At 46.2% G+C, this 26,162-nt stretch overlaps 9 protein-coding genes across 10 annotated transcripts; 5 read left to right on the top strand and 4 right to left on the bottom strand.

Annotated features, from left to right (window-relative positions):
• Positions 1–242: 242 nt before the first annotated feature.
• On the bottom strand, positions 243–1,144 carry GL218_01243 (40S ribosomal protein S7; the record flags this gene model as incomplete). Its single annotated transcript, XM_033577703.1, has 3 exons — positions 243–609; positions 687–769; positions 986–1,144. 3 exons carry the CDS (start codon positions 1,142–1,144, stop codon positions 243–245), a joined length of 609 nt encoding a protein of 202 aa, XP_033438378.1.
• Positions 1,145–2,682: 1,538 nt separating this feature from the next.
• Positions 2,683–3,636, top strand: GL218_01242 (uncharacterized protein; the record flags this gene model as incomplete). The annotated part of the gene is made up of 2 exons (XM_033577702.1): positions 2,683–3,247; positions 3,548–3,636. The coding sequence occupies 2 exons, from the start codon at positions 2,683–2,685 to the stop codon at positions 3,634–3,636; spliced, it is 654 nt and encodes a 217-aa protein (XP_033438379.1).
• Positions 3,637–5,158: 1,522 nt separating this feature from the next.
• GL218_01241 (NADP-dependent alcohol dehydrogenase 6) lies at positions 5,159–6,313 on the bottom strand (the record flags this gene model as incomplete). The annotated part of the gene is made up of 2 exons (XM_033577701.1): positions 5,159–5,810; positions 5,880–6,313. 2 exons carry the CDS (start codon positions 6,311–6,313, stop codon positions 5,159–5,161), a joined length of 1,086 nt encoding a protein of 361 aa, XP_033438376.1.
• A 654-nt stretch (positions 6,314–6,967) lies between these two features.
• GL218_01240 (uncharacterized protein) lies at positions 6,968–7,435 on the bottom strand (the record flags this gene model as incomplete). The annotated part of the gene is made up of 1 exon (XM_033577700.1): positions 6,968–7,435. One exon carries the CDS (start codon positions 7,433–7,435, stop codon positions 6,968–6,970), a length of 468 nt encoding a protein of 155 aa, XP_033438377.1.
• Positions 7,436–9,215: 1,780 nt separating this feature from the next.
• GL218_01239 (uncharacterized protein) lies at positions 9,216–10,685 on the top strand (the record flags this gene model as incomplete). Its single annotated transcript, XM_033577699.1, has 2 exons — positions 9,216–9,614; positions 9,732–10,685. 2 exons carry the CDS (start codon positions 9,216–9,218, stop codon positions 10,683–10,685), a joined length of 1,353 nt encoding a protein of 450 aa, XP_033439344.1.
• A 754-nt stretch (positions 10,686–11,439) lies between these two features.
• On the top strand, positions 11,440–12,385 carry GL218_01238 (uncharacterized protein; the record flags this gene model as incomplete). Its single annotated transcript, XM_033577698.1, has 2 exons — positions 11,440–11,630; positions 11,686–12,385. The coding sequence occupies 2 exons, from the start codon at positions 11,440–11,442 to the stop codon at positions 12,383–12,385; spliced, it is 891 nt and encodes a 296-aa protein (XP_033439343.1).
• Positions 12,386–15,767: 3,382 nt separating this feature from the next.
• Positions 15,768–17,802, top strand: GL218_01237 (F-box/WD repeat-containing protein 1A; the record flags this gene model as incomplete). The annotated part of the gene is made up of 2 exons (XM_033577697.1): positions 15,768–16,723; positions 16,788–17,802. 2 exons carry the CDS (start codon positions 15,768–15,770, stop codon positions 17,800–17,802), a joined length of 1,971 nt encoding a protein of 656 aa, XP_033439342.1.
• Positions 17,803–19,433: 1,631 nt separating this feature from the next.
• On the bottom strand, positions 19,434–20,287 carry GL218_01236 (putative glutamine amidotransferase-like protein C13C5.04; the record flags this gene model as incomplete). The annotated part of the gene is made up of 2 exons (XM_033577696.1): positions 19,434–19,844; positions 19,901–20,287. The coding sequence occupies 2 exons, from the start codon at positions 20,285–20,287 to the stop codon at positions 19,434–19,436; spliced, it is 798 nt and encodes a 265-aa protein (XP_033439341.1).
• Positions 20,288–24,164: 3,877 nt separating this feature from the next.
• GL218_01235 (uncharacterized protein) lies at positions 24,165–25,887 on the top strand (the record flags this gene model as incomplete). Of its 2 annotated transcripts, none has more annotated exons than XM_033577695.1 (3): positions 24,165–24,428; positions 24,492–25,616; positions 25,702–25,887. In XM_033577695.1, 3 exons carry the CDS (start codon positions 24,165–24,167, stop codon positions 25,885–25,887), a joined length of 1,575 nt encoding a protein of 524 aa, XP_033439340.1. The 2 variants fall into 2 exon arrangements, with proteins under 2 accessions (XP_033439340.1, XP_033439339.1); XM_033577694.1 differs by having other exon boundaries at positions 24,393–24,428.
• Between the last annotated feature and the right edge of the window lie 275 nt (positions 25,888–26,162).

Below are 26,162 nucleotides of genomic sequence, written 5' to 3'. Positions count from 1 at the left end.
ATAATCTACGATACCCCGAAGACACAAGCAAATATGAAAGGAGTCACGAGTAAAGATATCAAAAGCAATTCATTAAGTGTGATATGTCATCATAAAACCAGCTTGTCATTTTAGTCCACAAGCTATCTAGACGCCGTGCCAGTAATGTAGTTTTTGGCCCACCAGATTTGCCATGCTATCATTCCATGAAAGACAATGCCAAACTCTCTTCCCATACCAGCCCAGATAACATCCGCTCATCCCTAGTACTCGGTGGCACCAGACTGGGGGAACTCGAAAGTGACGGTTCGGCCCGTCAGGCGGCGGTAGACCTCGGAGTAGGTGTCGAGTCTGTAGTCGACACCACCACGCTCCTTCTCGTCAAGGATGACCTTGAGGAGCTTGCTGTTGTCCTCCTTGGTGCGCAGACGCTTGCCGACGATCTCGACGGGGTAGACGAGGTCAGTAAGGATGGCATCGTGGACAGCAGTCAGAGTTCGCGAGCGGGGTCGCTTCTGCTTGAGGGTGTTGCGCGAGCGGGCAGAGCGCTTGGGTCGGGGAAGGATGCGGCGCGAGGCGAGGATCAGGACATGGCGGTCGGAGAACTTCTTCTCGAGCTCACGAGTCAAGCTGTTATGGTAATGCATTCATTAGCAACGGCCTTTCGATAATCAGGTAGGGATTAATAGCTATGTCTTGGAACTTACCGCTGCTGGACTCGGTGGAAGCCCTGGAGGGATGGGACGGGGACAAAGATGACGATAGCCTTCTTGCCGTGGCCGACTTCGATCTAATCAAGACCCAAAAGTCAGCAGGCGAGCTCCAGGATACACGATAATATTTTGTGTTCCTTGGACCGCTTCCCGTCCTATTCCACTGATATTGCTGGATATTTTCCTATGCCATTCATATCGAACTCGTCACGATTCGTAGATTCGTAGACGAGGAATAGAACCGGTCCAAAGCGGTCCCAGGATAACCGGTAAAGCAGGGGGACTATTCATACCTCTCGGGCAGAGACGAACTGCAGGGGTCGGAGGGCAGTCTTGAGATCGGTGGTGTTGGTCTCGAGGTCGTAGAGAGCGCCAGCGATGTTGGTCTCTAGCTCAGAAGGGTTCTGGCGCGACGGGCTGTTAGGCGCGATCTTGTTAAGAGAGGCACTCATGATTGCGGTTTATTTATCTTCGCTGCTAGAAAGGGGAACGAAGTCGCAAAGGAGCGGATGGCGGTTTGGTTGGTGGGATGGGAATTGAAGTCGCGAGGAATGTTGAAAGTTTTTCGACTTTGGGGCTTTGCTCGAAAATTCACACAAAATTCAATTCGCGGTGGGAATTTGGGAAATCAAGCTAAGTTGTGGGCAGTTGTGGGTAATGACGCTTGGGCCACTCAGGGTTTTATAGACAGAAGCGATTTTCGATGGAAGGATATCTTATCAATAGACCCACTATGGAAATGTGGCTTCTCTGTGGCTAGCTAGAGTTACTTGAACTTAACCCAGATTTAAGCTTCTTCTGTCTCGACTGTATAATTCTAACTCATAATTAATTTGAATTACTCACCCCTTGCCTATCACATCTCTAAAATCATTTGCCCTGTCAAACGTAACATTTGTATGTAATTTACATGTATTAGAGTTGCCCTTTTAAATTTTTGTACTTCACGAGAAGTGATGGTTCTGAGCTTTGAACTTTGTGCTTTGATATCAAGTTGCTTTCAAGCCTTTCGCGCGTTTCGAATACCTCTCGGCCCATCTGATGAGTTACATCGTAGAATATCACCATAGTGTGATAGAGACGAATTGCCGAGATGAGCGACCTGCGAGATTAAAACTACCAACCTAGAAGTAAGAGAGCCTTGCCGATAAAGCCTATTTCGATCCTGAACGTCGAACTTCAGTTACTATATATCAGTGAGTGGTTACGGAGCTGATGATATGTAGGTAGGTAGGTAGGTAGGGTAGGTAGGCTATGGTCTTTTGTAAGACTTCTAACTTCTAACTTCTAATTTTGTACTACTAACGGGCCGAAGGGCTGGGTATGTAACCATCAAATACCGCGTACCTACATGTAGAAGTAAGGGAGTATAGGTAATTAGGTCGTCTACTACTACAATACGATCTAAGTTAATGCGGAGATCGCGGCTCATAAAAGAAAGGTAGCTTTCTGATTTACTGTTTATTAAGTCAGACCCAGCCTGCTGGTAAAATTTCCAACTATGACACGAAATATTGGATATCTACTATGGACATATCTACTGCGCCTCCATATCGCGCCCGGCCTTTGACCAATTAGACGAATGTGATGTTCCTAATTTGGGATATCCTCTGCATCCGCTGAACTGCACAACCAACCCGAAGGAACCAACATTTACCTCTTTTGATCAGGACCTAGGTAATACTGCCACGGCACCCGATGGGGCTTTGTATCTGTCGGTCTTCGTATTAAGCCCCGATCATCCAATCTTCATATGGTCGACTGACGTTTGGTCCAATTCCTTCTGATAATGTTGGCAGCAATGCATCCATATATCCCTTGGCCGAGCCAGAAGTGACAAGCCACATCATATACCGTATCATATACCGTTTGTTGCTTTTGCGACGACCCCACGGAAGAGTGTTTTCACTCCCTTTCAACTTTTTCTATCCGCGGTGAAAGCCATTTCATAATTTCTAATCTACCCCTTGGTAGCTCGCTCGTTCTCGCAATGTCAACAACTCGCAGTGACCTTGGGTTGTCATGCCCATCCAAGGGAAAGTTCTACGTATGCGAAAATGCAAGCATCCGCTTCATCGGCTGTTGCACCGTTGACCCTTGTGCCGACGGCAGCGGACGGTGCCCCCAGAATGATTTAGCAGCGGCAAGCTTTTCATCAGATCACTACGACAGTATACCGGGACAAGGCTGCGCTCCGCCCAGCAACGCCAGCAGTTGGTTTACTTGCAAGAGTTCGCAACCTTTTATGGGATGTTGCAGTATAAACCCGTGTGAAAATGATGGGTGCCCAACAGCAAACCTACTTCCAGCGACACTGAGTGATGATGAAAGTAACGCTGAGGTCTTCCTCGCTTCCTCGTCGTCTACTTCCAGTTCGAACTCGAATTCCGGCTACCAGTTACCTCTGGGTGCAATACTCGGCATATCTCTGGGGGGCGCGGCGGTAGTCGCAATTCTTCTCGCGATATTAGCATACAGATGCGGCTGGCTGGCAAGACATAAGAAGCATAACAAAGGCGCCGATGAAGCGATAAATCATTACGGCGCTCAAGGACGTAGGTCTATTACCATCACACGTATATGCCCACTCAATACTAATCAAGAAGCAGCCAACTCTCCCGGTATGTCCCAATGGCAGAATGGAAATCACTCTGGCGCTCCAAGCCCAGGATACCCAAGTCCTGGCTTCTCAGCCTATTCTTCCAACCAGTACCACCAAAATCCATATGTACCTCACTCGCCCCAATCGACGGAATCCTGGCACGGAGACAATAGACATGTATCTCAGATGTCTGGAATGAGCGGATGGAACTCGATGACGGATCACAAGCATCAATCTTACTCCCCGTTACTAGGCCCGCCACCGACGGAACTCGAGGGTCGCGACACGGAACGCCCCGTAGTAGCTGAACTCCCTACACCTCCACCCGCAAATTACCGGTGATGATTTTCTTGGCATGGGAACGATATAGATGGATCGTAATGGTATTTGGATTGGAGTTAGGTATGGGGACTTCCGGCATGGATTCTAAAATTAGTGTATATAAGATAGTGGCACCGGTTGAGGCGACGCCACATGTCAATACTCGGTCAGAGAACGACGTAATATTGTTTACCCCAAAATCGGCGGTGTAAATCTCCATCGTTATAGGTTAGGTAGACGAATCCTTAAGCGTGGGTTTCCGTCAGGAATCCACTAATATACAGCCCAGCCGCTTAGGATTTGGAGAATCTCCAGCCGAGCCTCATCGTTCGGTTATCTGGGTCGTGACACAGCATTTGACGTTTATCTCGCTATCCCCGACTCGTCTGCTTACTTAATCCTAGGACTCTGGACGACATTTATTGAAGTGTTTATATTGGTTATTGTTGTTGGTAAAATAAACTGAGAGTACTAAGTCGTACAAGGACACCAGGAGTGAAGATCACAAGGGTAAACTTGGACGGTATTACTCGAGCAGGAGCACCCCGCCCCCAATATCATGGCATGTTATCCCAGGACTTCATCCTAGAACATGGAGAAGTCCACATTATACATGCACGTGGTTCATACATACGAACTACTTAGCTTCTCAGTTTTCTAAGGGCTATAACGTTGCTATGCTCTACCTATTCAACCATTATCTACCTAGGTAGGCAGGCTAGTAAAAGCATTTATGGCCATACATTGCCCAAGGCATATAAACTACCTCATTCTCTTGAGACTGAAGGATCATCTTCCATACCAACAATCCCCAACCATATCCGCGGGTGTCATACGACGACACGACGCTAATATTGTAGGCTATACATGATGACGTCGTCAAGTCAAATACGAAATATAGATCACATTCATGTCATATGTCTCATGAATGAAGCCCCGAAGGCGTGCGGCTGAGATAGCTATAGCTCAGTTACCCTGACTAAGGGCTTGATAAACCGTTCTAGGGGGTTTCGTGAATGGGTTAGTCCTGGGATCTCTAACCTGCTCTTTTCTCTTTCTTGTATAGGTAAACTTATATCATATCGGGGTAGCGAGTACGGCTAAACATCACTTCACAACACATATTCCGTCCGACTCGTAGTTAGTTTAACATACTACCCAGTTATTGCCGTAGTTTATGTGATTATAGGTACGAACCAATCCGGTTGTCAACTCATAAATTCTTTCATCTACAATCACTCCAATACCTAATATTTGAACTTACTATTAAGTCAAGGCGAAGAACAACGATCTTCGGGTGGGTTAAGCTGGATCTGTTCACTTAAATACCATGCTTACATCAATCGATGCCGAGTTTGTGCTAATTCATGTCTCTATATTTTATTCTATGTATAGTACCATCTTCACTCAACTCCGCCTGGCTTACAAGCGTCTCATGAGATGCGATGAGTTCTTTCTATTACAAAGTCCCCAGGACTCAACGTAGATGCACAAGGTCGATGATCTAACGCAAGGCAATCCATCCCTCTAGGTTCTAATTTCTCTACGCGCCGAAGACCTTGTCGTAGTCGGTCATGGTAAACCGGTACCGAACGTCGGATTTCTTCAGCTTCTGCACCGTCGTGGATAGGTTTTCCGCGCTGAGGGGCACTGACTCGACCCAGGACTTGATCCCCTTGTCTGCGGCCAACTGAAACATCTCTAGCATCTCACGTCGGCTTCCTAGGTGCGACGAGCCGATTAAGCAGCCATTGGCGACGAGGTCCATAGCCTTTACGTTTAGTCCTTCTCCTTCGGGTAAGCCAACCGAGATCCACTTCGCGTGGACGTCAAGAAGGGCAAGATAACCGCTTAGGTCGAAGCCTGCGCCGGTGCTATTTGCGGTGCTGATGATAAGGTCGAACGACAATAGGTGGTCCTTGTTCCAGTCCTTATCTTGCGTGGCCAGGAATCCGTCGGCACCCATCGCCTTCGCGTCCGCCTCCTTGCTATGTGTACGTGAGATGACCCACGTCTCGGCGCCTAGTGCTTTGCTGAAGAGAACGGCGAAGTGTCCTAAACCTCCCAAGCCAACGACACCGACCTTCTTGCCGGGTCCAGCACCGTTTCGCACTAACGGGCTATAACTGGTGATACCGGCACATAGCATCGGCGCGGCAAGGTGGCTTGGTATCGATTCTGGAAGTGGGTATACCCTAGTAATAGCAGTTAGGAACACTCGATCTACTAGAGACATTCGCTCGTTTGACTATTTAAATACGCACCAGTATTCATGCGTCCTCACGTGGGATGAAAAGCCACCCTGGGTCACGATACCAGTATCCGGCCAAACAGCACCATAAGTGTCTACCCATTGGGAGCAGTATGTCTCATTGTCGTTTTTGCATTGGCGACAGCTCAAGCAAGACCACGATTGGGCGCCAACACCAACACGCTGGCCGGGTTTGACAAGAGTCACCTTTGGGCCAACCCTCAAAGCCTTACCGACGATCTCGTGGCCGACGGCCAACGGGAAACGCTGAGCACCCCAGCCGCCGGTGATGGTGTGAATATCGCTAGCGCATACACCACAGCATTCGATCTTGACTTCTACATCGTTATCACCGAAGGGTTTGGTGTCGAACTTGTTCAAGTGAAACTGGGTCCAGGTCTCGGGGGACTCGACTTGGAAACCCTCGTATTGGTCGTATTTAGACATTTTGAGATATAATAAGGGGATATATGGTTGGTAGGTAGGTAGATACAAAAAAATTATAGGAATACCTACTATAGACGAGGGGTTGATGGAGGGGTTTGTAAGTTGATATTTGAAGCAATGAAAGCAGCCCCCACCTATGATCTATTCCATGAATTCCCCTCCATTCCCCCGGTCTAGAGAGTATATACCCAGTATACCCCCCCAAAATCAAACACCCTTTTATCCACAATAGGCATAGAACCGGGACTGTTAGCGGTATGTTTGCTCCAGTTTCGGAGTAATGCTAAAAACATGAATGTCTTCTTCGCTAAACAGGGACCGAACCTAGTCATAGAAGTTGTATCACTTCAAATATCTTTGGTTAGTCAATCTGATTGGAGCCAACCGAATATGGTATTAACAATGGATCGGAGATAGAGCTAAACCCCACGACCTAAAAACCGTCAGTGCGGTATTTCATCGTACCGAGTGATGTGATTTGAAAATATTATTGTGGGTTTCAAATGTTTTGTAAGATCTCTTTGAAGAGGAAAAATATTCGGCCTTGATTGTTGGGGCATAGAACCGAGATATAGGGCTTATGATTGATACTGTTGGGATTATAGTAGTAAAAAGTACAACTTTGAAGTTCGTGGGTCATTCCCGTGAGATTCTTCAAGCCGTCTTTTTCGTCTTCGGGGGTGATGATACCGCTAGCCCAACTCCGGTGAGAAACGCGATCCTCATCGACGCGCCCAGATATACGAACATGACGTTGCCGTAATCGATAGCGTTCCAACGCGTCACGTCCCAGTAGACCCAGGATCCCAACCCGCTCACGGAGTAGAGGTGACCGAAGTCGGCGACTAATAAGACGAACAACACCGTTCGCCATACCCGGAGATCGCCCGTAGACCGTAATACCAGGGCCTCATTAAGTGCGAATAGCAAGTAAAGGTTGGCGAGCTGCGAGAGAACGACGGACGTCCCGAGAGAAACCGACGCCTCGGTATGTATTGTCATTGAGAGATATTCATCTTGCCGGAAGTGCGCAAAGAAGGCACCTACGAGGGCGGATATAGGTTCGATAATAAGGAAGAAGGCTCGGTAGGCGAGCGGGAGGACGGATTGACGCGGGGCCATCTGCTCGCCTTGGTGTTGGTAATGTTTAAAATTATATATTGGTAATGGGTGCTATGTAAAGAGCAATGCTAATCAGCAAGGGAGGAGTTAAGAAAATAATAACTACGTGTTCCGTTAATGTTAATACCCCATAGAACCTTGATGGCAAACAAGGGCAGCATGTAAAGGGGAGGAGAATCTAATTGTAATTGACCAATTGGATTTTCCCAAGTCCCAGTTTGACTTTGTTTTTTATTTTTCCTATTTCATTAAAAAACCATCGGTTTGGAACAACCTTATTCCCTTTGGATCTTCAATCAGGTCCCAGTCAGTCCCATCTATGTACGGGTCCCCCGTCTTGAGCTTCATTCCTAAGGATCCAATGTGCCATTACAGTCTACCGATACACAGGTACCGACGCTATTACATGGCGTTTCTTCCCGTTTTGGGGATTCATCCCGGTTTCATTTCTTCTTTATGCATGTTGGAACTTGTAATTAATCATAGTTAGTAACCACAATCGTGATTGGAAGTCTGTTAAAGTAATATATCCAATTCTATCCCACCTCGCATCTATCTACCACCAGAATGGCGGTAAGACCTCCTACCTTGCTAAGAAAACGCGTCAGATGTACATATGCCACCTCCTGATTCGTGCAGATAGGTCACCTTCACCTCTAGGTGAGCTAGTGGTCATAGTAGTCATGAAGGTAGCGTGCGTAACCGTATGTTGGAAATAGGTCTACACCGGGAGTGGACTTCCCAGAGGGTAACCTATGCCAAGAGCGCAAAAGACAGCGGTATTCCCGGCTAGTTTAGAGGGTAGAGACGGATATGCTAAGTAATGCGGGATGTCGCATATGCATGCACGACACAAAAGTCTCTAACAGTGACATAAGTCGGTACCGTATGATTTACATCAAGTCAGGCCCGGATTATGACTACGGCCCGCTATGAGCCACCGGCAACATAGTCGTGATCTTAGCCCATTGAACAACGACGTTGGCTTCTGAATAAGAGGTTCGGTCCGCACTGCATACCCGGAGTTCCAGCTAGTAGATGATGGTGACACCGGTGGTAGGACACTTCATTTTGCGATTACGAAGCCCATCCATATATTACATATATTACGACTATATGACATGATTTAGATCCTAAAACCTATACATTTAGACTGCAAAAGATTCTATAGGCGTTGGGCACGGTTAGGAAGGCATCAGTTCTGGTCACAAGCGACATGAAGTGATATATAGAGACTGAAATGTGATAGATACTCGTTGTAAAGCGTCGACGAGGCTATTGTTGGCGACGTCGATGGTGATGTTGGTTCTTCGGCTTACGGAATACGACTTTTTGGTGTGCGTACATGTCAGAGAGGAAACATGTTTGGTCTATCATATCATTATTATCAGTTGAGGGGAAGTCTAGCCTGTTCCGTACTTGTTACATAGGTCGATACACGACAGTACGATTGCCCGCTGGCGTCCTGCGTGGCGATTGCTCGTCAGTTTTCGCCAAGTTTTCTGTCAAAACTGAGGTTGCCCATACATTCCATCTATTGGCCTTGCTCGACTACCGATAGTAGCTTAATATTGACGAGAGGAGATGAAAGGTGATCGACTGTCATTCATTTCGTGTGTACTTTGTAGAAATCTCTCTTAGGAGTCGTGTGTAAGCATAGCCCCTGAGTTCTGTATTTAAGGACGAGGGTTTACTCCTTAGAAATGGAAGTTGTAAGAAGCCAGAGAGCTCATATTTCTAAGAGAGAAGCATCAACCAGAATTAGATTCAAACACTCATCATGAACCCCTCGGCCACAGACATATTTTCTGACGCAGCAACCTTTGGCGTTGAGCTGGAGTTTATAGTTCTTTTTAGAGAGGCTGGTGTAACCCCCCTGGAACTTGAGAATGGCAAGCATAGCCCGCCCACTCAACAGGTACTAGAGGAGCCATCTGGCTTGACTGGAAACAATTCCGATGATCATGAAGTTCATATGGAAAGGATCCACTACTTTGGAAACGAGATTGCGAAAAAGCTAGCTAGCATTGGGATACCGACAGTCTATCGAGAAAAGGGGCATCCAAAAGACGACAAGGCATTGGATCCGGACGACACACACGCCCGACTAGGGGACTTCGATGATTTCCGGTATAATTCCTACAAGGAAAATAGTATCGTTCCCGAGGAGACTATGATAGTATGCTTGAATTCATCCTAACTACATTAACTTACACCTATTTGTTTCAAGGGCCCGCAACACGGCCTTCAGGCTCTTTACTTGAAAGGAGGCAAATGCTGACTATAACCTTTACAGTGGACCGACCCAACAGCCAAGGGGAAGCGCATGGCTGTAAGGCCCCAGACGCCGCCAGGCCATTTCTGGCTCGGCTTCGAATTCGTTAGTAAAGCATATCGATACCGCGATTTCGACACCATGAAGTCAGACTTCGATAGTATCTGTCGAACCCTACGCACAAATTACCTGATTAGCGTGAATGCTGGCAAAGATTCGGGGTCTGCTTCGAGCCGTTGCGGTACTCATATCCATTGGGGTCTCAGTGGCGCAGAATACGATCTGATAACTATCAAGAGGATCCTCACCCTGATGTGGATTGTAGAGGAGAAGCTGATGGGACTACACGCGTCCTGGCGACAGCTTGCCAATAAGTATGCCGCACTACTACAGACGGGGACGAACATGGCAATGGACAATGCTCCAAAGCTCCCGAGTTGGATCGATGACCTTGGAAAGGGGGTTTGGGTTTATGAGATGGAGCAGAACGTCCCACCAAGCATTCGAGAATCCCTCCACCAGAACAAGCCAAAGGTCCAGTGGCTATGGCGTGCTGAGACGGTAGAAGATCTTGCGATGTTAGTCGGCGAACCGAAGAAATCCCGTCGAGCATCAATCGGTCTCATGGAGTTGCTGCCAGCAACCTCGAACTTCCCGGGGAAAGTTCGCCGGAGCCAACTGAACACGATCGAGTTCCGACACATGCAGGGCTCGCTTCACCCGACATTGGTCACCGCTTGGATCGATGTCACTGCTGCTATCATGCAGCCATGCATCGACTTGTCGCCGGATCAATTCAGAGACTTGTTGAATGATATTGCAATCTATCTTTCTAGCGAAACTTCGACCCTCCAGGGATTGCTCAATAAGCTCAAGGTTTCACGGGAAGCTTGTGGCCTGTTTGAAAAGTACGACCAACAGCGCCTAGATGAAGAAGCCGACACTGATATATCGACGTTCTTGCCGGAGCTATGATATTTCCATGTAGCTTCTAGCTATACGATAATCTAGTAGTATGGCGAGATACTGGGGCTTCACATTAGGAGATGAGTTGGATAGGTTAACACGAGGTTACGACTTCAAGATTGTTCCCCTGCAGTAGTAAATATATCTATGCCCTGCGACACTAATACATCATGACACACCCCGGGTGAAATAGAACTGTTCCTCGTGTAGCCGTGCCCGTCTAGGAAGTATTTGATAGAATAATCGTCATAATGAAGTGGTTACAACTAAAGTCGGCTGTAGTCCAATAGTACCTAAATCGACTGATCGGTCTAGAAACACCAATTTGACCCACCTCATCCACCGGTCAACAAGAAAAGCAGTGTTCGGCCTTAGTCTGCTCCAATCGCAAAATTTGTGATAATATATGCAGGCAGAACCCCGGTGGTCGCCCATCTAGTCATGCTAGGACGGCAGCTCGCAGCAAATGGCGTCCAATCACGGCGCCGAGATATACTAGATGGAACGTGATTCCAGGCAGCTTCTGTCGCCAAGAGCATCTACCTACACCGATTTACGTTTGGTGAGAGGGACATGTGTAACATTAGAAAATCCGGGGCTATAGCACCCAAATACAGAAGCAAGTAAGACCTAATGATATATAAAGGGTTATTGTGAGCTTCTGATATTTCGACTATTTCTGCTCTGTATACTTCAGCCTGTCCACAGCTTTCCTGCCTTCTACCTACTTTAAGTAAATATCCCGGCCTCTGATAGATAAGTCATGGCTTCGTCGTTGGAGTGTGAGGCTAAGCAGGCGGTGGATCCGGAGGGAATGCCACCTCTAAGCCCAACTATATCCTCATTGAGCGAAGACGCAGAAACCATGACGGGAACTCGACGGGAGCTCGACGAAGACGCTCTTTCTATCCTATCTAAAGAATCTTGTCCAGACCACGCCGGGCGTAAGACATTGTACGTTTATAGATACCTGCAACACCATGATAAGTAAATTTCTGACCAAGGGTAGCACCGTCCCGATCGACGAGCCAGCGAAGACGGTGTACGAAGCATGGATGGTTCTCGATAGCGGAGGTACCATTGACCGAGTTGCCTGGAAGACGTTCTGTGGTATCAAGTTCGGTAGCAAATGGAAGAGCTACAACGACGGGTTCCTGACTATCGAACCCCTGACATCTTACGCTCAAGAAGAGTTGGCCGAATTGCACGAGAACGCTATTCAAGAATACAGTGCCAAAAGCTCTAAGAAAGGAAAATCGTACGCCCAAGACCTCGCCAACCGGGTCTTCCGTCTCAATGCGGGAGTGTATAACCAAATCCAGTTTGTCATAGACAACAAGCTCAGGTCAACAAACAAGACTCCGTTCCGCCGGCGTGACTGGCAAGTCGTATTTCTCGAGGAGGGCGAGTTCCAGATGACGGAGCTACTCCCGGAGCGCAAGAAGAAGGGCCTATTCCGTCGTCGCCAAGAGAAACCGGCCGTACTTAAATATTTCATCGTCCTTCGGGGCGAGGAGGTCAAGTCGGCGAAAGAGAGGGACGGCTGGCGGACGTTCAACCCTCACTCTAACCCCTGGTGGCGGGTTGATGGGCAGGAGACCTCTGAGGCGCGAAGAAGTCATCGCGATCACGTAAAGAGAGTCGACCAGGCGCTCGGTGGAAACCGTGATCCTATCGTTCTCAACATGGGAAACAGGCCGAGAATTTAGGTTAGATGTTTGGAGCTGGGTCGAGTGATGCCACTGTCCCGTTTCTTCATTTTCAAATGATGCGACGATACACACGAATGATGTTATGAGATGTATGAGTCAGTTATACGGGTTATGGAACGATACGACGGGGTTACTGGTTTACTGTTTTATGATTTCCGGTGTTAGGGTTAGGGGGATTAGGGATGTGCTTGGAGGAGGGATATGAAACTTTTTGCTATGACCGTTCTAAAGTTGAGACAAGGACCTTGGTGTTCATCCCGTTTCTTTAATCATGGATAGGATGGTATTTCGAAAGGGTTCATATTATTGCTAGGTGGTACCTTGGGTAGGTAGTGATCAACCAATAGGTTATTAGATAGATACACTTCCAATCATTCCTAGCTAGAAATCCATTACTATACAAATGGAAGCATCTAGGTTAACTGTCGTAAGTTGGCACCGAGAATCCGTACAAAAATTTAGGATTCGACGGGAATCTGACGGGATCCTATCACGGGGCTCAGCAAGGCGAAAATATATCCACGGTGAAGATTAAAATAGAGTCAGTGTACAATGTCGTACTACAATGGTTGACTACGTCATAAAAAATAATGTGGCGGTTTATGAGTTGAGGATGGCATCTTGTACATTACCTAGGTACGTATGGAACAATGCAATTATTGAATATGGCATTTCCATCTAAGCCCATCTAAGCGCACCTGCCATTTAAAAAAAAGTTTATTTGGTTATTTAAAGCAAGGGTGTAATGCAACGTACGGTTGACCAGACAGGGTACTGTGCCAAAATGAAAAAAAAGATCGCGCACTAGACTAAGATGGGTAAAAGGTCACGGACTACAATTTAATATATACTTTTAAGCCTCATACGGTTATTTTTATAATATCAATATTCAATTAATCAAAAACAACCGTATCCACACATACCCATACCTAGGTATATATACCGATACCTATATGAATTCAAGGATAGCTTCATGAATACTGGTCTTATAATGACATAATATATATCATTGAATAGCCCGAATTGATGCGAAAGTGATGATATCAATTACAGTATTGTGTGATACGAATTAGGTAGTATATGACTTACCTAGTAATATTATGTTGAAAATTGTCCCAGCAAAGGGTATCACGTGACTACCTTAGGGATGATTATGTAGCGCAGCGCTAGGTGGGGCTGTTTAGCTAGGTATAGCTAGTAAGTATCTTTACATATAAATATATATACAAAGTACAAAACACTAATGAAAAGATCAACTTTTTACATACCACACGTAATCTTTCCAACTTTATTAAGAGGTAGGCATATACAAATTTAAATAACTTTACCACTACCTAATTTTAAATGATATAATTACTATCAATAGATAGCCATAATTAATGCGAAAATAATAATCTAAGGTGCATGTTGTTTAGTAATTTAAGTTGTATGTTATTTAGGCTTTTACAAAGGTAAGATATAATTGAATTGTATTGTTTCGCAAGCAAGCACGTGATACCCTTTGACAAGACAATTTTTAATACAATATTATTATTGATTGGATAAGTCATATAATACCTGATTCGTATCATACAATACTGCAATTGATATTATTATTTTCGCATTAATTTGGGCTATCAAACGATATACATCATGTCATTCTAAAACCAGTATTTATGAAGCTATCCTTGAATTCATATAGGTATAGGTATAGGTATGGGATTTTTGAATACAATTATATATTACGTATAAAGTAATAAGATATGTACTTAAGTAAAATAAGCCCTTTTCCCACTTTAAGGTGTAAAGTACCAAGCTAATTGGATAAACCCGTGCTTAACTACCCGTTTAGGCTTAATTTTCATATTTTTTTCATTTTGGCACAGTACCCTGTCTGGTCAACCGTACAACGGCCAAAGTGAAAGGGTCCTCCACGTGTAGAGACAAAGTTCTGCCCTGAAACCTGAAACCGTAGGTACGGATATGTACTTGATCTGAATTTAATTCTTACGTACAGGTACATGTCGCACTTTCCCTTTGATCGTTATGTACCTTATGTACCTTATGTACTCATTAAGGGTGGTATATCTTCAGCAGCTTTTCCATTTAAACCCCAAAATCCCATTCAACTATACTGTCCTATTATATTACGAAGAGATATTAGGGCTATGAGCTAACTATTTTATAGGTTGTTCTTATACTGCAAGTCAGATAAGCTAAAGATGAAAGATGTGAATACTGACCATTAGAGGCCCCCTGTTCGCGTATTACGGGGATCCCCGACCTTTGCTTCAGCTGTACATACATGCCTACATACCTCTGACTAGCTGCATCCACCTATCGTTTTTTTTTCTTCTCCCTTCGTCATCATCCTTCCGCTGATAGTGACTTGGACCTACAGTACCTAGTGACTATTTTTTTAATGTACGGAACTATGTACCGAATGCTGCACCGCTTCTAGACAAATGGATGCAAGTCGATCCTAACTTGAAATAGGATAACGAATGCTGCAAAAGGCAGGAATAAGAAATATATGTGGAATCGTTCAAGGTACTGTACCAAGTCAGGTACAGTTCTGGTTAATCTTTTCCCGCACTCCACAGTCTTTTACCGAATACCTAGACCAATGCCCAATGCGGTACCTCCACTCCGTAACGTTATCTCCTGGCTACCAGGTACAAATGGAACCTTATGCACTCATGTGTTAGGTACATAGGTACGTGTAGACTGGAAAGACCATGCAGCTATTCAGCGTGACTAGACTTTAGTAGTTCTTTCCTTTTTGCGTCTTTCTATTAAACTACACCTGACTCAAGAGTCTTAGGGGAAGGCGAACAAAGAAGAAAGAAAAACAATAAAAAGGGGGCGTGGGGTAGTAAGGAGAAAAAAACCCTGCGGTCCAGGATATCGGGAAGGTACATACAACCTACATTAGCGTAACTTTGGAGTACTTTTAAATAACGTAAAGCGGGTGCTGGCATTTGGACCTTTTTTTTTTTTTTTGTTGTTGTTGCTGACCAGCCACAAAAAACATTAAAACTTCCTTAACAATACTTTACTACTTATTACTTACAGCTATTTTATACGGCTTACATTCTTTTCGCCTCACCGGCGCATTGTTTACTTTACATATCATCCATTCTTTCTCTACTGCAGTCTCTTTTCCTTTTCAACTGACAGCTGAAAATATATTAATTTTTCTTTTTCTGTCGTTTTCGCATTATTTGTCGCTGTTATTTTACTATCCCTTTTACTGGAGCCGATATTTGATCCACCTCATCCTTTAGACCGGGACGACCTATCCGCGTTTTCCTCAAATTCGAGCATCGAAGTCCTTCCGACTGTCGCTATGGTCATGTCTCCTTCTAAAGTCCCTGCCCAACCTGGGCCCTTAGCCGCCATGTTCCACGATCCCACGCCGTTGAACGCGAGATCATTCTCTCATGATACTGGTATAGAACCAGGCATTGAGGAAGAACCAACCACTCCGACAAGTGCAAACCCGTTTCGTAAAAGTCGCAATGGAAGCGTTTCCGGAGAAATCAAGGGCAAAATCAGACGTGCATCACTATCTATTAAAGGTATTGTCCGTCGTGAGCGCAGAGTCTCTGAGTCGGCTGCAGAAAGCAACGAAACGCGCCCTACCACCTCACACTCGACTTGGCACAAATTGAGACAAGCTGCTAGTTTTCGACATTCGCGTACTTCCTATGGCGGCCCCGGTACCCTAGAGACCATATACTCCCCTCTCGAAACCGAGTTTCCCAACCGTCCCGTGCCTGGCAACGGCCTTGAGCCCCCTATTATTCCCTGGCACACAGGTGCAGCAGCTAAGGCGGCAGCAGCTTTGCAGAACGAGTCTCTCGGTCACGCTCGATACTACCAAGAATTGGTCTCGCTCGCCGAGTCGCAAAATGACCGCGAGAGCGGCATTGGAATTACTTTCACTGCGTCTATGTCTCAACTTAATATACATTTGGAAGAGAGCGCGCCGATAATCAGAAAGGATTTCGTAGCAGAGCTACCCCCTGAGTTAGCTGTGCAAATTTTGGCTCATTTAGATGCTACCCAGCTGGCGGTTGCAAGCAGAGTCTCCAAGCTTTGGCATAATATAGCACATGATCAGCACATCTGGCGACAATCCTTCCTTAGGGAAAAGACGGGTACATACGCTACCGGCCGCCCTGTTCAACCTGGAACCGGCTTTGGCGTACCCTCGCTTCGCTCCCAGAGAGACTGGCAGAAGATATACAAAGCGCGAGAAGAACTAGATGGACGATGGAAGTTGGGAAAACAAGCACGTGCGGTCTTTTTGAACGGTCATACAGACAGTGTTTATTGCCAACAATTCGATGAGTATGAATTCGGCCCCCGATATTAATGATTTATTCAATTAAACGTTTGCTAACGCGTCGTATAGAAACAAGATCATCACTGGTTCTCGAGACAAGACAATTCGAATTTGGGATATGCATACCCTCCAATGCCGTCTTATCATTGGACCGCCGGAAGTCGTAAACGATTCTTCACTTCTATTCGACCCGACGGGCCACCCCACACACTATGCCCTTTTCCCAAATGAAGCATCAGTGAGCCCTTCGGTTAGCCCTTCGGTTCCTGTCACCGTTTCATTCCCAATTCACCACAGTGCTTCTATTCTCTGTCTCCAATATGATGACGAAATATTGGTAACCGGCTCTTCGGATTCAAGTTGTATCATTTACAATGTGCGCTCAGGATATCGACCGGTTCGACGCCTTAAATTTCATACCGCAGCTGTTCTTGACCTGGCATTCGATGATAAGTACATCGTAACATGCTCTAAGGACTGTAGCATCTGTGTTTGGGACCGGGCTACGGGATCTCTAATCAAACAATTGAATGGTCATACTGGACCTGTCAATGCGGTACAACTGCGTGGGAACACCTTAGTATCTTGCTCTGGAGACTTCACGGTGAAGCTTTGGAATATCGACAGCGGCAAGGTGATCCGCGAACTTGCCGGTCATACTAAGGGTCTTGCCTGTAGTCAGTTCTCTGAGGATGGCCGCTTTGTTGCGTCTGCTGGAAGCGATAAGGTTATACGTATCTGGGACGCCAACACGGGTGAATGTCTTCAAGAAATACAAGCCCACCAAAGTCTCGTGCGCAGCTTGCATATTGACAGCATTAGCGGGCGTCTTATTAGCGGTAGTTACGATACCGATATCAAGGTCTTCGACATGGAAACGGGCCAACAACAGTTAGACTTTCCAGGATGGCACGCTAGTTGGGTGCTGAGCGCAAAGTCGGACTATAGACGTATTGTCAGCACTGGACAGGATGCCAAGATCCTGATTATGGACTTCGGCGCTGATGTATCAGATATTAGGATGCTCGAAAGCGCTCGCAAGCACGAAGTTGCGTGCGATATTTGCGATGCCGGTTTCATATAAGATGTAAGACCAACGGAGACTATGCATACTTGGTGGAGATAATATGTAATTACGATCAACGTGCGAACTACTAGTCTCCGGATGTCTCACAGTTACAACAAGCAATAGTCGACGACTTTGGCCTTCACGAATTTCCTTGTTACGATACCGTTTTACTATGTCGAGGGGTTTCTACAGGATCTATTTGCGGGGGTATGGAAGAGGTACAGAGAGAAGCGGTGTTTATTTCTTAACTTTTTTTTTGTGCATTGCAAAGCATAGCCCGGCGTCTAAAGTCCCTCACGGGAAAGGAGACTTATCAGTTCTTTTTCCCCAATCATCAATTAAACCATATTAGATCCCTCAAATATAAGGGATGGAAAAGAGAAAAGCAAAACCTAGAATAGGAGTTCGGATTTGCCCGTGTTCATTCCCATGTCAGAAGCAGTTGTTTTTTGCTTCTTGTTGGTGTATTTTGTGGCAGTCCTACTTCCTTACTCACACACGTAATGTATTGCATTGTATATAGTTTGCATCGTTGTCTGCTGAGTACATAATCAAATATTAGATTCCATTTAATTAGCCTCCATTGTGTCCTTGATTAGGTATTAACAAGTAACAGAAGTACGTAGAATAAACACAGCGCAGTTAAGAGGGTTGTAGGTACGAGTCGATTCATATTCAATCTTTAGTACCTACCTCATATACCAAGGTAGGCACCTGTCAATCTCGATATTACTTAGATTTCACTTCATGATTATCTAGGCTGTCTCGTTTACTTTTAGCTTACTAGAATTGGGCCAGATCCACATCTCATCCGAATATATATTGCTCATGCGTGGGTATGCTGTTATGTCTTAAAGTCCGTGGCTACAAGCCATGTTGATTTATCCAGAAAAATGGCGGAAGTGGCTCGTTTTTTGTGGTTGATATTAAGCATAGACCAAATTCCTCAAGGCATAGACATATTCTTGATAAAACTGTTAAATGAAATACTGCCTTGTAATATGTCAATGCTATAGAGTTAAGTAAGCGCTGGTTCCGCTTAGGGATAAAATGGGTAAGATCCAGTAAAGCAAATATTTTTACTTAGCCCTCTAGGTCTAACTGATATAGTTTGATAAAGTTGGCATATTCGCCTGTATTACTTGCTAAACCTATACATGGGAGTATTACTAATACGATCAAACTTTACGAGTGGCTATTTTGTATTTACTTTACTCTAAAGGTGAAGAAACAACCGGTATTTCATTTCCTCGAGAACGGGGATATATCTAATATCTCGTAGGTAGTAGTTGGCGGAGTAGCTACGTCGATTATATAACTCACGATCTTTATCTAAAAAAGCCTGATTGGTTCAATTAACAAAGGGGCTTCCTTAAGACATGCATCTATTTCCCTATTAAGTATGTGCTATCCTATCACCCTTTCTAATTGGCCATACCCCCAAATCTATCGCCACCGTCTAGCACTCTAGGATATAACGACAATGCTATTCTTCACGTACGACTTCATTAAATCTCACTCCTGCCTTGCTAGTATTATCAAAAGCTCTTCAAAAGTAGCATACCAGATAAGTCCCTTCACTTTAGATTACGGAAAATATATTAACATGAGGCTCCGCTTAAAGATTGCGAGGTTAGTGAATAATGTTATATCTTGCTTACTTTATCTGAAACTCCGGTCCCTGGGACCGGCGGCTCCTTGAGCCATTCGAAAATACGTTTCCAGACGGCGGGGCCGTCATGTTCCATATTCACCATTTCCTGGAGCTTGGTCCAAGCCTTCTCATCTAGCGAGGCATCAAATCCGAACCACCGCATCGAGTCGTGTAGACGCAGGCGAGCCGTTTCGGCATCCTTTTCAGGATGACCCTGGAATGTTAATATCATGTTGTTCTCGCTTAGCAGGCACTGGTTACCGTGAGCTAACTGTACAAAGTCTGGCGGCGCCACGGCGACCTCGCGCCGGTGGTGCTGCTGCAGCTTGAAGGAACCTAGGGAGGCCGCTTCGGGGAAGAACTGTCTTCCCGCCTCCGTGAGGTTTATGGTGGCTACACCCATCTGCGAGTTCTGGTTAATGAGGTTTTGGTATAGAAAGGAGATGGATATTTATATACTTCCGGGTGCGCGGCATCGACAACCTTGCCGCCGAAGACACGCGAGATGGTCTGGTGGCCCCAGCAGATACCCAAGACTTTCTTCTCGGGGTACTGGGTTACAAGACGGCGAAGGTATTCATGCACGTCAAGGATCCATTGATGGGATTTGCGCGGGTCGACGTTGGACCCGCCGAATACTATTAGATCAAAGAAGGCTGGGTCGGGAAATTGGCCGCTCTTGTTGGCGGGCTCGTAGAAGGCCAACCTAGCATCTGGGGCGACGGCACTGATGGTTCGTTCGTAGGAGGCCCTGATGGCGGGAAGTAGACGGGAACGATATGAGTTGAGCAAGATGGCGATGCGGATCGGTTGCGATTCAGCGCCAAATGTCGTCACGGAGGACATGGCGCTGCACTAACTGGACATAAGAAGAAGAAGAAAAAAGAAGAAGGGCGGGTATAAGTGGATAGAATTCGTCATACAAGTAAATACTCGGCTCGGGCATGTCTGTTGAAGACTTGGTGGATGCCGATTAAATGCTCGGGGTCGTTGAAGACTCTGAGTTACTCAGCAATGACAATGTTACAAAGTGACAAAAAACAACAGAAAATAGATGGATTGTAGTTTTTTATTTATTTCACGCCCTAGGAAATGAGTGAATACGGCGTGGCATGAGATTGAGGCTTGGCCGATTGCCTGTGCCTTTCCATTTCAGGAAATTCGGTGGATCTTTGAAAGCTGCCGATTGGTCAAACCGACCGGAGCTCTGTGCACAATGTGTAACGTCAAAATCCTGGGGCAGCAAGGAAGCTTAGCCGCGTACTTCTTAGTGTACATACCATACATATATTCACTTTCTTCTAGTGTAACTTAAGCATGGCAAAGCAGGGTAACCTAGGCACTTAGCTTCCGGGCTGCCGGGGTTCCCGTTTGGACGCTAGATTCAGAACAAGGGGCCCATGACGCCACCTACGGGATTTTGAGCGTTACAACGCGCAGAGCCTCGGCAGCTTCTCTAACAACCATCTAGCTAATCCATCGTCAAGTTACTAGACGAAGATGAGGAAATATTGAAACTAATGTCTGTTTCTTATATCAAGTGGCTAAGTCTAGGTAATATATATATAAATTATTCAAGTTGGTTAATATTAATTATCATTTTTGTTAAAGAAGTAGTTATACATTTTCTTATCGAAAGAATATGTAACAATAATAAGTGAACAAATAACTAATAAATGTCATAGCTACCTATGTAGACCGGCTTAAAACAACTTCTTCATAAACACACAGACCAATCTACTTCCCTCTACAATCTAATATACCAACCTCCCTATTTCATCTCAGATCTCAAATGCCCGGGTTCATACCGAATCTACCGAGGGCGTTAAATATTTACCAATAGCTTAGACTCCTCAGTATGCCATGTCATATTAGATCATGCAAATGCGAAGTTATATGCGCTTGAAATGTTGTGTACCTATCTTCATTAGTTAAGCAGTGCGTGAACGTCGAGATGAAAATATTAAATCCAAAGAAAGACATATACGAATGCCACGAAATATATTTATTCCGCCGGTATACGACTCACCGGGTCAGCCACTCCGGTCAACTCATCATAATGATCATCGCTTGCCATGAGTGAGTACATTATGCCACCTCACCATACAGCACATAGTTACCTAGCCAGTTACTTCTTTAGTACATTATCGTTAAAGATATACGTACCATACGTTACTATAGCTTTAGCCAATGGGGATAGTTGGGCTTGTGGCACAAGTGGCAGTACACTTGTGCTTTGAGATTATCATATCTGATGAAGTCGAAGTCTGCGAGGCTGGCCTGCGGGAGGGTCATCGATTCATGCGGAAAGTATTGCCTAGAAGAGAATGGTTGGTTGCACAGAAACACAAACCGTCGTTTTCTGTCAATGTTGGCAGAAATGTCTCAAACGGAGCAAAGCATTACCCGTTGATACCAACGCATATACATATACATCTATCGTAGCCATGCATATTTGCGGACTTATATTGAACTGACGGTCAGTGAGTTCTTGGGCTGCATTGCATGAAAATCTGCATGTACCTAGATCCGCGGTGAACGGTATGTCAAGATTTGGGCCTCAAAACTTAAAGCAAAATCGTGGAGGCTTTGCCTTTCTAAAGCTAAGAGGCGTTGGGGAGACCGAGTACCGGGAAATCGGAATATAGGAGCTTGGTCACCACCCACCACCCACCACCCACCACCTCATCTGGCAAACACTCATCCAACAAGCTGGTAAGATGGCTCGCGGGGGCAGATAATATATTGGTTGGGAATCCCATTGGTTACTCATTTCGGAGTCATCCGATACCGTGATTGATATCGGCCCAACTGTTTAGTCCTGTGGGTAATGTTTGCAGATTATGGCCCTCTGCTGATCATCCCCCCACGCTGATGATAGGCCGTCCTGAGGTGAAGCTGCAAAACCTCTGCAACCCCCGCTCTCAGGCTTCTTCCCCGGTTATTGCTAGTGCTAGAAATGATGTAGAGCTAATCCATTCCGTACTGGCTTGCATGCGTGAGTCTTCAGGGGGTAACAACCTAACAACCTTACCGGGATCTTGTACTAAGATCCCGGGGTCAAGGGTCTTAGATCGCAATGACATATCAGTTTCTTTTTATGATGACCGCTAGGATAGGCTAGAAACCTCATAACTTTAATAACACTATCGCAGTTACAATTACAGAATGACCGAGTAGAGCGCGGGGATACGGAATGAGGGACCTCGTCAGTTATGTCTCTTCCCCAGACAGACTTCGCTCATCGTGTCTCGGTTGCTAGCCTATATGGCAGCCCATTGCTTACCCCGAACCTGGACCTCGTAAGCCGAGGTGGGGAGCGAATAGCAATAGATGCCTAGCGTCTCGCAAGAAAACCCGTTAGAACCAAAGGATGATGGGCCCAGAACAAACTTACAAAACCGGTAGAAGCATGATCCCGCGTTCCCGCTCGCAGGTGTCAACATCTACGCAGGGTCAGGTCCCAACGGAGGAACCAAACAGGCGAATGAAGTCAGGGGCTGATCGTCGGGATTGCTCGGCTCCAGTTAACTGAGAGATAACCCCCCTCATATGCAGACGTGATGAGGAGTTGTGGTGTACAAGATACTAGCTTAACTTATCCGCAGATGCCCGTAGTTTTGCATATAGAAGTTAGCTAGTGCCTGTGCCGTTTGGTACCAGAAGTAGTATATACCGGCTCTAATGTAGTTAGGTAGGTAGTTTGCCATGTAGTACAGGTATATTCTGTAGAGAGACTTTCATATACAACTCACCCCTGCAGAATAGTCTCATACTCTCCTGTGCCGAAATCTCCAGCACGTACATCTGCAGGTAGAGCCGCAGCCAGAACTATAACAACACAGGGATACCCCTTGTACAGCTTTAGCAACCTTCATCGACGCCATCCAGGGCCATAGTTATGAGTTTATGGTAGGGGAACATTGTCACCCATGATAATGAGCAGACGGCATCATAATCGTTTTGGGTAATCTAGTGATCCTTTTGAGAGACTTGCTTCCCGCTCCTCCACTTCCGATCCTTGTTATCCGCTCCTCATCAATGCTCGGAAAGTTTTAGAATATCCTCACGCATATCGTAGACAGTATCCAGAAAACAATGGGTGAGCTTCTGGAAAAAGTGAGCGCCGTATGAATAGTATTAGTCCCGACATCCTCCGCCTATACCTGCAGGATAAGTCAGGCAGTTCTAAGCATATTAGTTGAATCTGTCACCCTCAGTAAATGACAAACTAGAGACTGAACAACTACCGTCACCTAGGTATCTCATTTGCAAGGCTAATACCTTTTGACTTTGCGTATCCTTACCTTTCCAGTACGGTAAATACCTTTCTGCAGTGCGTAGAGTCCTCTTCTTACATCCAAACATATCTCCATACAGCACTTACTATTCAACTTTCCCTGTCAGAATTTACCCCATATGTTCTAACTAGAAGGACAGCTGCGGGAACGGTTCCTGACTCATATTCGGGAGGCCGCACAAAACCTGCATCGCTACCAAGAACACAAGTTCTTGACCGCTAAGGTCCGCTGCAAGCATACCCAACATCGGCCTACCAGCAGAATCAAGAGGAACATCGAAGGGTATTCTCTTTGCCTAAGACTCGCGCAGAAGGCCGATAGAAGCGGCGGTGAAAGTTGGGAGAAAGAGGGGGCGTAGCTGGTGGACGAAGCGAAAAGGAGACATGACAGAGGCCTACGTCAATATCAGGCAGATATCCAAGATGGTTATCAACCCGAAGATGCCCCAGCTTGTCTGGAATCCTCTACCGAGTGACGACGTCTTTACGTCTAGGTCTCACTTTCGCTGCCAATGTGAAGAGAAACCCCTGGAAGCGTTCCTTCGTCTAGAATTTATTAATTGTCCCCACGAGATAGGCAAGCTCTGGAACCGCCTGGTGTGCCAACGACTATTGAAGCAGGCAATGGATGAACAAAGCTGGTTCCCAAATATGGGCGTGGATAGTGGGGATGAAGCTTCTTACATGGTAAGATCATCATGCAGCCCATTAGAGTGGCATCGGAGTATATACTCATGCTTGTGTTCTCAGCCCGAGGTCCTTTATAGCGATTTTCCACCCATTGATACGAGTACTCCATATACTGGAACTCAAACGACAGCCGCTGGTGTCTCAGGCGTAAATGCCGGAAGAGAGTTCGACCCGAGTCATCCCCAACGCAACAAAGGACCCGTTGGAAACGAACCAATGCATCTACCAAGCCTCCGCACGACAAACGCTTACCCTCGAGACTTCGGGGCCAACTACGACGGGCGGCAATTTTCCGCGCAGACGTGCGACATGACTGGCCGTCATCAAACGGCAAACTATCTCGACTACCCAGATGGCCTACCCAGTACCGACTGGCCCTCTAACATCCCCGTCTTTGGGGAACCTTTAGAAGGCACACAAGTCAGCTCTAGCAGCTTCTCCTCTTCGGCTCCATCCTCGGCAACTTCTGAAGCTATGGCTGCGATGACCCTCGATCCCATGGCGGTACATAGCAGCACAGCTGGACATCTACAAGCCAACAGTCCTGTTGCCGGCCCGGAAAATCATGTAAATGCTTGGACATCGTCGAGCTATCCTTCGACTATCTCCCCCAAGATGCTGCGAATCAACCCATCACCAACACCAGCGTCCTCATCAGAGTCAGTCCACAATAGTATGCTTGCTGGCGGTGACTTGGATCTCAGCACCTCCACATATGAACACCAGCACCCCCGCAGCCCGTTCCAGTCGCAGCGGCAGAGCCAGAAGCCACGGAAAGAACTTCCAAGTAAACCAGCGAGATCACGGCTGGGACCAATAGCATCATCATCCGGGTCGCCGTCGTCTTCAAAAGGCAAGAGGCCAGCTTTGCCCCAACTCTCTGCCGATCCCGAGCAATCGCCATCCAAAATACGGACTACCCAACTAAAACAGGAGCACCAGGACGCCGCAGCCCAAGGAAGCGAAGGCTCGCTAGCTCGTGGGCGCACCACCAGAGTCGTCGAGAGAGTACGGACAGCTAAGGACGACTTCCTAGTCCGGTCAAAGCTGGCAGGCAAGACGTACCGCGAGATCCGGCTCGAGGGGAACTTCACCGAGGCGGAGTCGACGCTGCGAGGACGGTTCCGGACGCTGACGAAGGACAAGGAGGCGCGTGTGAGAAAGCCGGAGTGGCAAGACAACGATGTGAGTTTTTTCCTAGATTCCAGAAAATTTATTATTTTTTTATAAAAGAGTTGTTTAAACTGACGAATGGTGGTGAATGGTACAGATACGTCTACTGAAGAAAGCCGTCCGCAAGCTAGGTAAGGGCAACGATATGATACCGTCCAAGGCCCCCTGGGGCCAGGTGGCTGAATACATTATGGATCATGGCGGCTCGTATCAGTTCGGCGGCGCTACTTGCCATAGGAAGTGGAAGGAATTGGTGGATGAGGGTAAGGCGGGATGGAAATGAATTCAGCTGGTTGCTTGGCTTGGTTTGGTTTGGTTTGGCTTGGGTTCCTGTATTACGGGTATGGACATGTGTCTATGCTGGCTGAACTATGTGTGTTGGTCTTAAGTGTGTATGATAGGAACCTTCAAGGTGTGTATTAGAGTTCTGGTAGTTAATGTAATGTAGAAACCGGATGGTTAGGTAGTATGTATGTATGTAGGTACTTACAACGACGGGGCTTCAAAGGAGGTCCTATCACCAAGAAAATAAAATATATGGCTTCTATTCAGTATCCT

This window comes from Daldinia childiae (genome assembly GCF_008694065.1).
Source record: "Daldinia childiae strain JS-1345 chromosome Unknown Scaffold2, whole genome shotgun sequence".
NCBI classification, from domain to species: Eukaryota; Fungi; Ascomycota; class Sordariomycetes; order Xylariales; family Hypoxylaceae; genus Daldinia; species Daldinia childiae.
This window is presented reverse-complemented; position numbering and strand designations above follow the sequence as displayed.